Source organism: Ammospiza caudacuta, chromosome 2 (assembly GCF_027887145.1).
Source record: "Ammospiza caudacuta isolate bAmmCau1 chromosome 2, bAmmCau1.pri, whole genome shotgun sequence".
Lineage (NCBI taxonomy): Eukaryota > Metazoa > Chordata > Aves > Passeriformes > Passerellidae > Ammospiza > Ammospiza caudacuta.
In genome coordinates, this window is record NC_080594.1 from 20,365,831 (window position 1) to 20,379,443 (window position 13,613).

The 13,613-nt window shown below is 35.4% G+C and overlaps 1 protein-coding gene across 2 annotated transcripts in view; it reads left to right on the top strand.

Moving 5' to 3' along the window:
- NECTIN3 (nectin cell adhesion molecule 3) overlaps positions 1-13,613 on the top strand; it is a 58,092-nt gene that overhangs the window by 31,546 nt on the left and 12,933 nt on the right. Inside the window, exons 4-6 of one of the 2 annotated variants that reach the window (XM_058800134.1) lie at positions 1,017-1,134; positions 3,220-3,371; positions 11,481-11,618. In XM_058800134.1, the coding sequence (XP_058656117.1) occupies positions 1,017-1,134; positions 3,220-3,371; positions 11,481-11,618 (408 nt within the window). The remainder of the gene's footprint in view (positions 1-1,016; positions 1,135-3,219; positions 3,372-11,480; positions 11,619-13,613) is intronic. The other variant, XM_058800135.1, reaches the window with a different exon arrangement.

Below are 13,613 nucleotides of genomic sequence, written 5' to 3' on the forward strand. Positions count from 1 at the left end.
GAACAAATGTAGCGGCTGGGAAAAGTAGACTTGGCTGTTTTGATTTGACTGGAGTTTGATTTTGGCTTGGTTTTGTTCTGTTTGGTAAAGAATCACTTATTTTGGCATAAAATAGTGATTAACACTGCTTTATTTTATTGGTCTTGAAATAAAGTTCTAGATTGGAGGGTCATTGATACAGAAATAAAACTGAAGAGGATTTGTATTGTCTCAAACAGTGAATAAAATAATTGTTTCCTGTTGAAAATGAAGTGAGGGTGCAAGTTGGTCTTCAATATTTTCATCTGAGATTAGTGTTAATGCATGTTTCAGAATTTCTAACAAGGTTGTATAGTAAGGTATGCAGCAACAAGCAAGAAGCAGCGTGTGCTCTTCAGTCTTCCCTAACACTTATTAGCTTTTGCAACTGCTTCTCCATTTTGGCTCCAGAGTTTATCCCAAATCATACTAGCTTGTCTGTTCCTTGGCTTTTAAATATTTTTCCAACACCTCTCTGAAATCACCTCCTGGCTTTTTAAAGCCATAACATAATTCTATATTTTGATATCAATGATAATTTAATCTTTACAGTTGGCATCTGTGAACTTTTTGTTGATTTCTTAATTACCCGGTTTCTCCTAAGGTTGTTTCTGGTCCTTTGCTGTATCTTGTTGGTGAGGAGTAGTTCTAAGTTACCATTCCTCCTTCCCAAAAACATGAAACTGATTCTTTTTTTCTGAAGTCCTCTTACTTCTCCGGGTGCTGTGTGGTTGCTGAAAACACACTGGGAAAGTTGCACTGATTAAAACTTTTTGTTCACTACTGCATATTAATGTTGTAGCTTGGAACTGTATCATGCTCTCTGTGTATTTTGGTGGTGGTCTTCAAATTAAAAACAAAAAGGCAACCAGCAACTAAAGCACACAACAAAAAAAAACCACAGGAGAAAAGTACCTGTCTGTTCTAATAATCTTACACATGATTCACTTTTAATGTAAAAATTGTGATTGTTCATAGATGATTTTTTTTTTTGTCAGATACCCCAGAAGTTTCAGTAACTGGGTATGATGGAAACTGGTTCATTGGAAGAGGAAATGTTCAGCTCAAATGTAATGCCGATGCAAATCCATTACCTATGGAATTCATGTGGACCAGGTAAATATTTATGAAAAGGGACTTGGCACATGATTCAAGTGGTGTAATCACTTTGCTTACAGTAAATGCATGTTTTGAAAACAAAGAGTATGTGACTTATATTGGTCATATTGGTTTTATCCAGCTTTTTAAAAGGGGAGTACAAGATGTGTGTTTGTATGAATACAGGTGATATCTTGTAAATTTATGTGCCTAAACAGTTTGTCATTACTCTCAGGGTAAAGTGTCTTTAGTTACTCAAGGCATACTGAGCTTTCTGTGTTACAGCATGTAGAGCAAAGACCAATAACTCTAATAAGCATCCAACTATTATTTACATATGCCTCTAACGAAAAAATTTAAAAGCTTATGTATCATCCACATTTCATGAATCTGTGGACTACCATCCTAGGCTTAGCTCAAAATCACTGTGATGAGAAATTTCAGCGCATAAAAACTCCTGTGTTTGAAAAAAGCCCCCAACAGCTATTCCATTTGCTTCTTCAGATGCACTAGGTTCTTAGTTCTCTCATTTGAATTTGAAACATACGTAAGAACTAATCAATACTACAAATGTTCACAATTCTAGAAGAAATGAACCTATTTAAATACATTTAAAGCCACTTGAGCTTCAGAGATCACTGCTAGACTTCCTAAACTTAAAATGGAAGAAACTTTTACAGGAAATCTAAATTTTCTGGAGTAAACCTGGTATGCCTTTCTGAGCACCAACAAAACCCATCCAAAAATCTAGTACTAGTGAATAAGAAAGTTCATGTGTAGGGGGGAAATCCATGTAAAAGAAGGGTAGCTTGAGCTTGGAGAAGTGCTGTGTTGGAGAAGTGTTGAACTGTGTACTGTTTGACTGGTATCAGATTACAATAGGTTGTAGAACTACCTTACCAATGAGATTTGTCCCTTGGAATCCAAGATGGCATTGTATTTACTGGGATAGTGAGATTTTCATGGTTAGTAATATTTTTAAATGTTGCATGTATGAGAACTTTATTTGGATAGAGCTTTCAAACCACTTGACTGTTTTTATAACATTTCTTGAAATAAGTACTTCTGGTACTGTGAATTATGAAGTATGTGACTGATGACTTTTATCATCAATTCTGGGCAATAATCATAGCAAAGGACTAGGGATCTTGTCTTGAACTACATTTTCTGAAGATTGTATTTAGTGTTAACTGTCAAGTGTTTTTCTTTTCCTTTGAGTACCTGTTTTAAAGTGATGGTTGCCTTTTTGTTCAATACTACTTTAAAGAAAATCACACTTTCTAAATGCTTTCAAGATATTGTCATCTAGTGATCTAGTTTGAATATTGATTTAGGCCTGCTTGGCCATTAATAGGTACTTAGATAAATCAAAATGGATTTCAATAGCATGGAATTACAGATGTTTAATGGACAGTTGGCAACTCTCTAAGAATAGTTCCAGGGCCTTTGTCCTTCCCTTTTTCTCTTGTGTTTGCACAGTTGTTACTGCAATCTCAGACAGAATTGTACAGGGAAATGATAGATTTAGAAAAGTCAATTGATAAAAAATAATTATTCAACCAGTTGTTTCCCCAGGTGTATTGCCAAGTACCACATTCCATTTCAGTGCTGTAATTTAGACAGAAGAGTGATGGGAGGTAAGAAAATACAGTTCAGGAGAGGAGAAAGTGCTGGAATTCTTGCTCAGAAGTTCTAGTCAAAATGTCCTCCAAATTAAGAATGTATGGACAGAAATATCTACTGGATGCAAATGAACAGGCAGCTAATCCTGACAGCAGAAGTGCTTCTTAGACTGTTAGTTTTCAGAGCTTGGGTTGTCTTGTTCCTCCAAGTCCTTTTGAGATGTTGTTTGCTTAGCTGTAGAAGTGTTGATTTTAGACAGCTTGCTAGTTCCAGCAGATCTGACATTGAAAGGATTTTGCCCAGAAATTAAATACTGAGTAAACCTTCAGGTGTACACTGAGAATATTGAAGGGAAGCCCACTGGAAGTGTCAGAGCACAGTGAAAAATTCATTCTAGAGATTATTGGCAATACTATTTTAAACTCCTTCTGTTTAAACTAGTTGTAAATATACACATTTGAAATAGAACTGTTCTTTTAGGTTGGATGGACAGTGGCCTGAAGGATTGTTGGCTGTTAATAACACTCTGCAATTCAGCAGCCCTTTGACTTATAACTACACTGGGACTTACATCTGTAAGGTGACTAATGCTCTTGGTCAGAAAAGTGATCAGAAGACTATCTACATATTAGGTAAGTTTTACTTCTTAGCAAAGACAGTATGTTAACTTGGAATATTTTTTTGTCAGTGATCAAATGAGCAAACTGAAGAGCCAGTTGTTGCATGAAATATAGGAAAAATATATGCTTTTTGTGTGAAAAACCATTGAAAGTGTGGATTTAAAAGCTACAGCACAATTTGGGATTAAACTGACTCTTGAATAGGAGCATATAGTGGAAATTCTTATGGCTAAGGTGCTTCTGAGATGATTATTTTCTCTTGGTAATTTTACTTTTTGTGCGGTGTTAACCTGTGTTTGACAAGACACATTGACTGCAATAAGTAATACCTTGTCTTTAATAAATTGAGAAAACAGATGTTAGTGGAAGGAAAACAATTATGTTTAGAAAAGCTAAACATGCTCTTTTAAGGAAGTTAGAGTTATGTTCTGAATTGTGTCCATTTTATACCAGTTACTTGTGTAATTTTCTCAGGGTGCAGATACCCAGTAATCCTCAAGTTAAATACCTCATGCAGAACTCTTGCTGATCTACTTAGTACCATGTAGAGAATTTGTGTGTCTGTGTAGCACTACTGCTGCTGGAACACACATTCTTGCAGCATTAACACAATGTAATTAATGTTTTACTGTGACACCTTTTATGTGAAAGAGCACTATGACTTACAGTAAGCATGAATACTTCTATACACATGTGGAAAAGCTGTTCAGATTTCCATAAGGGATTAAGTAAATTAGCTTGATGAATAAATGCTAATATTATCGGGGTTTTGAAGGAAGATAATAGACGTGAAAATTAGAACTTCATTATCTTGTATTGTGTTGCTGCTTTCCAGTAAGTTCTTGACATTAGTTATTTCATTAAGTAAATTAAGTCAAAGCACATGTTGGCCCATTAGAGAATGCAGAGATGGTGGATACATAGATGACTTCTTTGTTAAAACTCCATTTGAACACTTAAGAGTTAAAATGAGAATATAGGACTAAAACTGTAAGTACAAAATATTTGAAACCGTATCAGTCAGAATTCACTTTTGACAGTTCTCTGTATCTTTAGAATGAATGATAATGTTGAAGTCAGTCACTGTAGGCCACTGTGGAAAGCTAGTAAGTTCTAATTAACTGTCTAGTCAATGAGCTAGTTAACTGGAAACTTCTAAATAGTTTGAGACAGTTGAATTACTTGTAAACTACTTAATACCTAGAATTTTATATAATTGAAAAGATTTCAAGTGCTGCCAATTGTTATGAAAGTTATTTCTGTGAGAGTTACTTTTGGATGTTTTGTTTCTAAGGCTGCTTCTACGGAGAAGACTTCATGGCTGCATAGCAGTCTCAAAACAAGTACAAAAACTGGCACATTGTAAGAAATATCAATTCAAAAATTAGAAAATCATCATTAAATGGGGTAAAAGGTTTGACTCAAATATAACTTTCAAATACACTTGCTCAAAAAATAACAGTGCAGTTTATAGCTCTGTTCTCAGCCTTATTCTAAGGAATGGGGAAAAGTTTTTTTCAAGTCCACTCTTCAAGTTGTCAGTTCTGTAAGTGTTATGTGATCTAAATAGACCTCATGCTTTTTACCGTGACTGTCATGCATGAAAATTAAAGGTTGTCATTCCAATTATGTTTTCAACTAACAGGCTAAAACAGGTCAACCAGGAAATCCTAGATAATATTTTCTAAAATGAATCAAGTTTTTAAAATGCAGGGTAGGCATACAGGCTAGTTGGGCTGTGGTGATGGTTTGTGTTCTAGCCTAATGCAAATCTTACAGAGTTTAAAACAGCTCAGTGCAGAGATAGTTAAGCTGCAGCAGTTGGCGTTTGCTGTGAATTGATGGACGCTGTTTATGTGTGTGCTGCTTTTCAGCTGTGCTCAGCAACTTGGTTTTACTGTAGCAATTTAACTGCAATTAGCAAACCTTAGCTGTTTTCAGGGAGCAACAAAACTGAGCCTCACTTATTGTGCAGTCTATACAGTGTCATGGTTCTGCCAGGTAGGTCCACCTATAATAATAAAGGTTTTAGCTCTCAGTAAATTTCAGTCTTTAAAAGTGTTATGTTGATCATGCTGACAAAATTATTAAAAGCACTGTGTATAAACTTTTTGTATATAGGAGATTTGATAAAAAAGGAGAGGTGAAGCAATTATAAGTGTAACACCTGTATTGTTCTCAGAAACAAATACTAAGTACGTTCTATTGTAACTCTTGAAAATAACTTTACAAAGTGATTGGTTCTTTAATTGAAAAGCCCTTAAATGATGCAGGATGGGCAAGTGACCAATAATCAATTCACTTACCACCTGTAATATTTGACTTAACTCACCAGGTATCTATTAATAGTAAACATGGCAGTGATGTACTGTAGAGCAATAAGCTGAAATAATCAATTACCTTATTTTTCTGTCTTTGCTCTTAGCCACTGCATAAAACTTGGTATAAAATGTGAACCAAAACTTGGAAGTTAACAGACAAAGCTGTATGATCACACCATCTTTCAAATTTTAATTATGAAGCTGTCAAAAAGGATTTATGAAGTTAATGTTTTTGAACAGTCACCATGCTCGTAGTTGTTAAGCTTTTTAACTGCTAGAAAAAAATACCTATTAAGTTGAAATGTGTTGTAGGTTTGGAATATAGCTGAGCAAAAGATTGGTTTTGGTCCTGATATTCATTGTTAAAGTCAAAGCTACATTTTTAATAAGTTCTGTTGTGATCCTAAATCTTGTTAATATTCTTGAAGTGAAATACAGAAATGAAAGAGAAGTAGTTGACAGGAACTAAATAGTATCTTCAGCTTCCGGCTTCAGGAGATTCTACATCATTATAGGAATAGAGAAATACTCAAATAGTTTTTGAAGTGTGGTACTTATTTTTATATGGCATTTAAGGCCTAGTCATTTTTGCAATTTTTATTAATTCAATGAGGTAAAGCTAAACTTTTTCCATAGTTGTCCAGCAAAAGCAAGTCATGCTCCTAGTGGAGTTCAAGCATTGAAGTAAGTTTTCTAAAACATGCTGTCAATTTGATATATAAAGCTCTTCCTTGTGCAATATTGATTTACTCAGTTTTCTTACACAAGGAATTGAATTTTGTTTTCTTGACTCTTTCACCTTCATACTGTATACTGAGGCTTTCCCTTTCTCCCCTTGCAAGGAAGAGGTGACCTGTGAGGCTTGCATTAAGGTTGGAACATACTTCTTCTGTCATGACAGCCTTTGGAAGAGATTACTTTTGTTAAAAGTAAAACCAGCCTTTGTTAGGCAGCAATCCTAGAAAGGTGTATTTTGTAAGCACAAGGGGTCACCTTCTTGTAGAGTGGACACTGTGAGGATTAACATAGCAGAGACTGATAGTTGGTTTTAGGTTTTGCTGCTTCATATATAAACCTCTGTTCTGAGAGCACCTTGTGAATACGGGCACTCTCTTATTTTCTAAATTACATATTGGTGGGATGTTGACAAACTGCTCTTTAGCAAAGGGCTTTTGCTCCCTGGTCTAGTAGGCTTTGAATTTTCAGTGGTCTTCCTGAATAGTCTTCCATGCTGGAGGTTACAATAATAATAAGTTTCTCTTGAGTCCCAAAAAAATACCAAAGTCTTTTATCTGATGCATGAAAATCCCAGCTAGAAACCACAAAAGCACACTGAACTTTGAAAGTGGCTGATTGATGAGAGAAACTGTTGACAGCAATATTAGTATTATGCTGCCAAAATAGAGGTGGGGGAGCACACACTGAAAAGAATCCTAAGGAAAATGTTGAGCTGCAGTGTGAAACCTTTGTAGGCAAGACACTGTGGGGAGACTGTTATGCAGTATCCTCACTGACTACTTGACATTAGAGTAGCAGTGGCTGGAGAAAGAAAGAAAGAAAGAAAGAATCATAAATTTCCAAATCATTTGCTCTCAGACTTTGAGTCTTCCTCCATGGAAAGCTGACTTTCCTGCTGTCATAAAGGAGTTGCTACATAAGCTTTTCAGCAGTTGAAAGAGCTGATTTCTAAGACCTAACTGCACAGAATTATTATTCAATTTTTAAGTACTTAACATCTAAGGATGATTTAGCAAGAACAGCAAATCAAGACACAGTAGTATGTATGTATCTGTGCAAACATACAAGTAATACATATACAGGCAGGTCCTTGCCACTCAGTAAAATGGTGTATGCAAAGAGAGATCTTGTAATTTGTTCAAAGCCAACTCACTTGTGGATTAGATGTAATTGATAGCAGATCCTTGTCTTGTAGGAGGCAAAAAAAGGGGACATTTGCATCTTGAATGGTGTGGGATTGGTTTTTGCAAATAGAGAGAACTATTTCTGGCCACTCTGTTGTGGCTTTTGGAACCAGACAGACTTTGACTGTCTATGTTAACACACAGCAAGTCTCCAAGGAACCTTTTTCTCCAAAACTTTTTCTGTAATATGACAAATTCTAACCCAAATAAATTATGACAGTATTGAATTATCTTACCTGTTGTAGAACTGGTCACTTTACCTCTCAAATACTTCATAGTAGGCTAAATCCAAAATGGTTTTTGGTTTAAGAGTGTTGTGTTCTGTTGTTGACTTTTTTTTTTTAAACAATGATAAGCTGATAATACCAAGACAGGATTTAAACCTAAAACTTTGAAGATAGTGATCTGATTTTTAGTGATGATTTATCCATCTCTTTCTACTTTCTTCTCTCTGACATTTGGCTTATTGTTGGCTTTGGATTGGCAACAGAAGCAGAAGTGAGTCCCAGAAATTTGAAGGATGTGGTGTAGCAGGAGGATTGAAGCAGGGAGATGTAGTGTTTGGGATGCGAAACATGTTATGTTAGTTGGATGCCTCTACTAAACTTAATGGTAGAAACTCCCCTGCCCAAGATAAGTTGTTGGTATTGTAAGACCTGAGAAAACTATATCAAGAATAGTCATTTAAGGGAAAAATAAAAATATCTAGCTGACACTGTTGAAAGTTGGTACTGACTTTGATGGGAAACATCTGGAAAACAATTAAGAGTGTGAAAACTAAGCACTGCACTGGGACCATGGTCCTTTAATTTGAGGTAGTATCAGAACTTCATTTGAAATCAAGAGCAAGTCTTGCTTTTATTGGCAGAAAACGGTGTCAAAGGCTTTGAAACCAACTAGGAAATGGAAGGAGACAATTTCCTTGCTATATTCATACCAGAAAATTGGGTTTTGCTTTGTTCAATTATGTCTCTTATTTTAATGGGGGTGGTAGCTATGTAAGAGTAGAAAAATTTTGTTGGTATCTTTGCTTGTCTTCATCATTACTGCAGGGTACATGTAATAAGGATTTGAACAGGCCCCAGAACATAGTAAGAAACAAAAACTGTAAACAAGATGTATTTAAACTAAACCCAGGTATTTTCCAGAATTTGATACTTTCAGCTCCCTGACCCACATGGATATTTTAATATGTTGTGCTTTGTGCAAACAACAGAAGCCTACATCAGTGAAAGAGATAAGAGCTGTTAAGCATTGGGTACGAAATAAAGTGTTAAAGGAAGTCATCAGTAGGAAATTGTTGCTTTTGAATAAAGTGCCATATGAAACAAAATTTAAATTATGCCCTTAATGTTTTGTCGAAAGCATTAAGAAGTCAAACATTTATCAGTGATTATGTGAAATATTAAAGAACTTGCTGAAATGAAATAGTGTCATCTTTCATAGCTACAGATATGAGTGGCATTTTCTTCATTTGGAGATGACATCCGAGATGTTATTTGCAAGCAAAATATTATGAGGTGGACATAAAACTTTGGCATTCCTCATCTTAAAGTGGCTCTCCATTTGGGAAACTTGCTTGGTACAGGAAGAAAAAAAAATTAGCTTACATTTAGAAAGTTCTGGGTGATGTCAGAAGTGAACTCACATATTCTTAGTAGCAATTGACCTTGTAAACAAGAAGGTACAGTTTTAATTTTGTCATTCTTCAACAATAAAAAGTACCAAAATAAATAAATCTTAGAGCTATCATGGTTATGTATTGCAGGAATACATATGAACAAATGCTTAATTGATCCTGTGTTTGCAATTGATTTAATATGTTAATTAGTGCTTGTTGGTAATGCAGCTGGACAGCCTGACAACTGGTGAATGAATGGGAAGTTTTGAAGGAAAAACTCTTGGTAAAACACTGAATTTCGAATGTATTAATAAGGTTGTAATTGCCACTGTGCTTATTTCATATATGCAATGGTAAAATTTGCCAGGATACAAATACTACACCCTTGTGATTGTAGAGAGATAAGACTTAGGACCTCAGTGTCAGAGGCAAAACAATTACAAAGCCAAATAATTAGAGCCAAAGAACTATATATAGCCTGGAAGCATTTTACTGGTACTGTTTGAAATTGTGTTTTAAGGTCATAAATCTTGTGTCTTAAGCAAATACCTTTTCAAGGAGGAGAGATTTGAACTTCATGACCTAGGGATGTGTGGGACATAGAACCCTGGTAAACTTGGATTCTTTAATCTCTACTTCTTTGTTAAATTACCAAACTCACTTTAAGTCAATTTCTACTAAAATCATAATCTGAATTCCTCTTATTCATTTTGGTAGTGCATCTTTCTTGTTCAGTTTCCTCTCTTCTGTCAAATTAATTCCATTTATGCATAGTTCCCTAACGAACCATCAGTTCTCACGTAGTTAAGGAATAAAATTTTGCCCTTTGAAAAACTGTGTAAACCTTTACTTATGCTTAAAATGTTGCATTCAGCAGCAAGGTATGTAGTAATCATGACAAATGTGAGAATTCTGTCTAGTATGAGAAAATTGCATGTCTGTCTCTGAGTGGTGAGATTAAAAATCATACTTAAGGCTATTTAATTGTGATTTGTCAAATAACAGAGCTTGACAAAGATCTAGTTCTATCTGGTTTACTTTATGGTGGTAAATTTTGGGTACTTCTAATGTGGTGGTAGTACTGCTTTCATGGATCTTGCTTATGGGCATTTAACTAAATTACATGATATATTAGGCTGTCCATGCAATATTCTCTCTGAAAGGTTCAAGTTATAATTACATGCTTAGAATTCCTTTTTTGATTTTTAAAATAGTTAACTTGTAATGGGCAAGGCTAAAAGTAACTTCTTTTCAGTGTGGCATAGAAATAAGAAGTGGAGTTGTATATAATATTGTGGTTGATTGGTATGGTCTCCGTGTCATCAGCCCATCACTTGGAACCTTGCCTGCAATAGAGATGCATACATCTCCAATAGACCTAAAGAACAAAGGAAAAAGCTGCATGCTGGAGAAGCTTGGTATCTGGCCGTCTCTTGTTTACATGCATAACCTGACATGAAATCAGTTTATATTTTATAATGAGGAATTAATATGGAAATTTCTTTGTGCATGAAGAATCAAATGGCTTATAGAAGGAATGCATAGATATAATTTTTGGTTCAAATGTTTCAATTTTTTAATGTTTTAAAAACCTGAAGGCTCCTTGCTCAACATAAATGTTACTTTGAGATTAATACATGCCATTTTTAACTATGCTTTCACTAATCCCAAGGTGAGGCTGAGTAAGTTTTATTAATGAAACAAATGTTTTTTGAGAGAATAGCTTAAAATCAGTAGTTCATGTGACTGAGCACGCAACTCATGGTTTTTCATTCTTATATTCAGTGCCCTGAATTATTTCTAAAGGGGGAATTTAATGTGGAATAGTTGACACTGTGGCATAGTGAATTAATTTGCTCCAGAATTCCCTATGGCTGGATGGAAGGTTAGAAGACTGCTTGAGTTTTTCCTCCTTGGAGGAAGTAAATAATGATGTTTAGTCAACATCTGAGTAGAAAAACTCCATCTCCTTATTTTGAGGAGGGCAAATTTTGTACCTGAAGGTTATTTTTATTTTGTTCAATCCTCATACTCGCTGTACTGCTGCAGCTTAACTCCAAACCATGTGTAAGGAAGCTAGTTCAAAGCTTGTGAGTAATTTAAGACTTCTGTAGTGCCATGAACTTGAGAATGAAAAACTATTCTTGTAGAACATACCCATCAACTTTGCTTTCTTATAAACCCTTAACTGATTTAGCTCGCATTGACATTCTGTGCCTTTTCTGTGTCTTGTCTACTTCTTTGCTCTTTCCATTAGATCCTCCTACTACTACCACTCGACTGCCCACGGTTCCCTGGCATCCTTCGACTGATGGCACCACAGGTTTAGCAACAGAACCTAGAATAATAAATTTCCCAACATCAACCTTGCCAACAAAGCAGGACGACACTTGGGGTATCGTTGTCGGTTGTGTGGTGGGTGGGGTTCTTTTGCTGTTACTTCTTGGTACTCTGGTTGGAGCCGTCTGCTATAAGAGAAGAAAGACGTTCCGCGGTGACTACTTTGCTAAGAGCTACATTCCACCATCAGATATGCAAAAAGAGTCCCAAATAGATGTTCTTCAGTCAGATGATATGGGTTCTTACCCTGGCAGTATAAAAAAAGAAACAAAGCACCCAATGAACTTAATATCTAAAGATTATTTAGAAGACCCTGGAAAACCTGAGTTGAACAATGTTGACAATACTAACAGGTACCAGGACCATTATGAAAGACCAGTGGATTACCATGAAGGTGGAACATTTGGAATGGGGTTTATGCATGGTGAATTTTATGAGGAAGATGACTTTGTTTCTCACTTAGATGGCGCGGTAATATCTCGGAGGGAGTGGTATGTGTAGTAACCACTGAAAACTAACATGTACCTGTAGTTCACTTCATTGGCTGGTCACTTTCAGATTGTTTATACTTACACAAGAGGAGGAATAAACTTTTTGAAACTTTTTTGGAAGGTTTTTATATTGTGACTTGACACAATGGAAATACTGAATCTGGGGAAAATGTATTTGAGCTGCTTTTTTTTTCCCAATGCTGTACTACTGTTTAAGATTTGAGTTTTAACACAGAGTGCTTATATTGGTCTATGTCAGAGTTAAAAAAAAAGACTAAATTGAAGTTGCCATTCAGTATCGTTTAAGAATAAAAAATGGCTGTCTTGCCTCTCAGATTTAAAAATAAGTTTACCCAAGGCAATGATCAAATATAATCTTTGGGGGCTTTGAATTACTCCGATCTAGGTACCATCCACAGTAAAAATGCTTCTGTATAGCAAATATTTTACCAATTAAAATGAGTTACAGCAGAATTAAAGCTTTATTTTCTAGGGTTTTTTCTGCATAAAAATGAATACCTCTTAGCATTTTAATGAGCCTTCTTGTAACTATATACTTAAAAGTTAAGTCATTGCACTGAAACTAACTTATAAGCAACATTTTGAGGAGTAACTGTAAACAGGTCAAAGGCTTGTATTTGAATAAGATGAAAGGTTATTTTTTTAGTCATTGATTTCTAAAGCTTACTTTAGTGTCTGTATATATACATACAGTGAGATGTTTTGTTAGGCCTGTAATTGGCAGGGTGTCAAAACTCATTAATGCATACAAGATGCTCTTTGCAACTTCACAGTGTGCAATTTTTGAGACCTGTTTTGGAGGCTTTGTTGGAATCTTACCATTGAATTTAAAAGCTGGTTAATTGGACACAGCTAAGGAGAAAACACCCCTATAGATTCCAAAGCTGGAGGCTGATGTGAATATGCTTATTTTCCCAGGTGCCAAAAAGCATTAGAGTTTCTATGACCAGAAGTTAAAACAGCGGTTTTACGCTGCTTCCGACTAAGTAACAATACCTGCTTTGAAGAGGGTAGCCAGAGTTTCAGATTATTAGTAGGGAAGTAGACACTTGCACTGCTACTTTAGGTATTGAAAGCGCACTCTTTAGTGGTGCAACTAGAGTCTATGAAACAGGAATTCAGTCTCTGTGCAGTCTCTGTACCGCAGTGGATTTGTTTTCCCTGCATATAATCCATACTGATTTTACATGTTCTTTAAAATGACATTGTGTCTGTTATACATAGGAAATCTTGTCTGACATGTGAAATAGTTCTCCTTTATCTTGAGCAGATTCACCAAACTAAATCTGCTGATTATGTGAGGAGGAATGAAACAACTTTAGATGAATTCCAGAACAACAATGAATTCATAAATAGAATATTAAATCTTTTAAAGTGCCATTTTTAAATGTTTAGCTTGAGGAAATTGAAGCTGATATGGCTCTATTAGTATTTGAAAACTGAAAAGGGAGAAGTCTGCTACTGTTGATGTGAAATAGGCTGCATAATTACAGCTGCTCCATGAGCATTGATGCTGGAAGTTCTTTTCTGTCCTCATG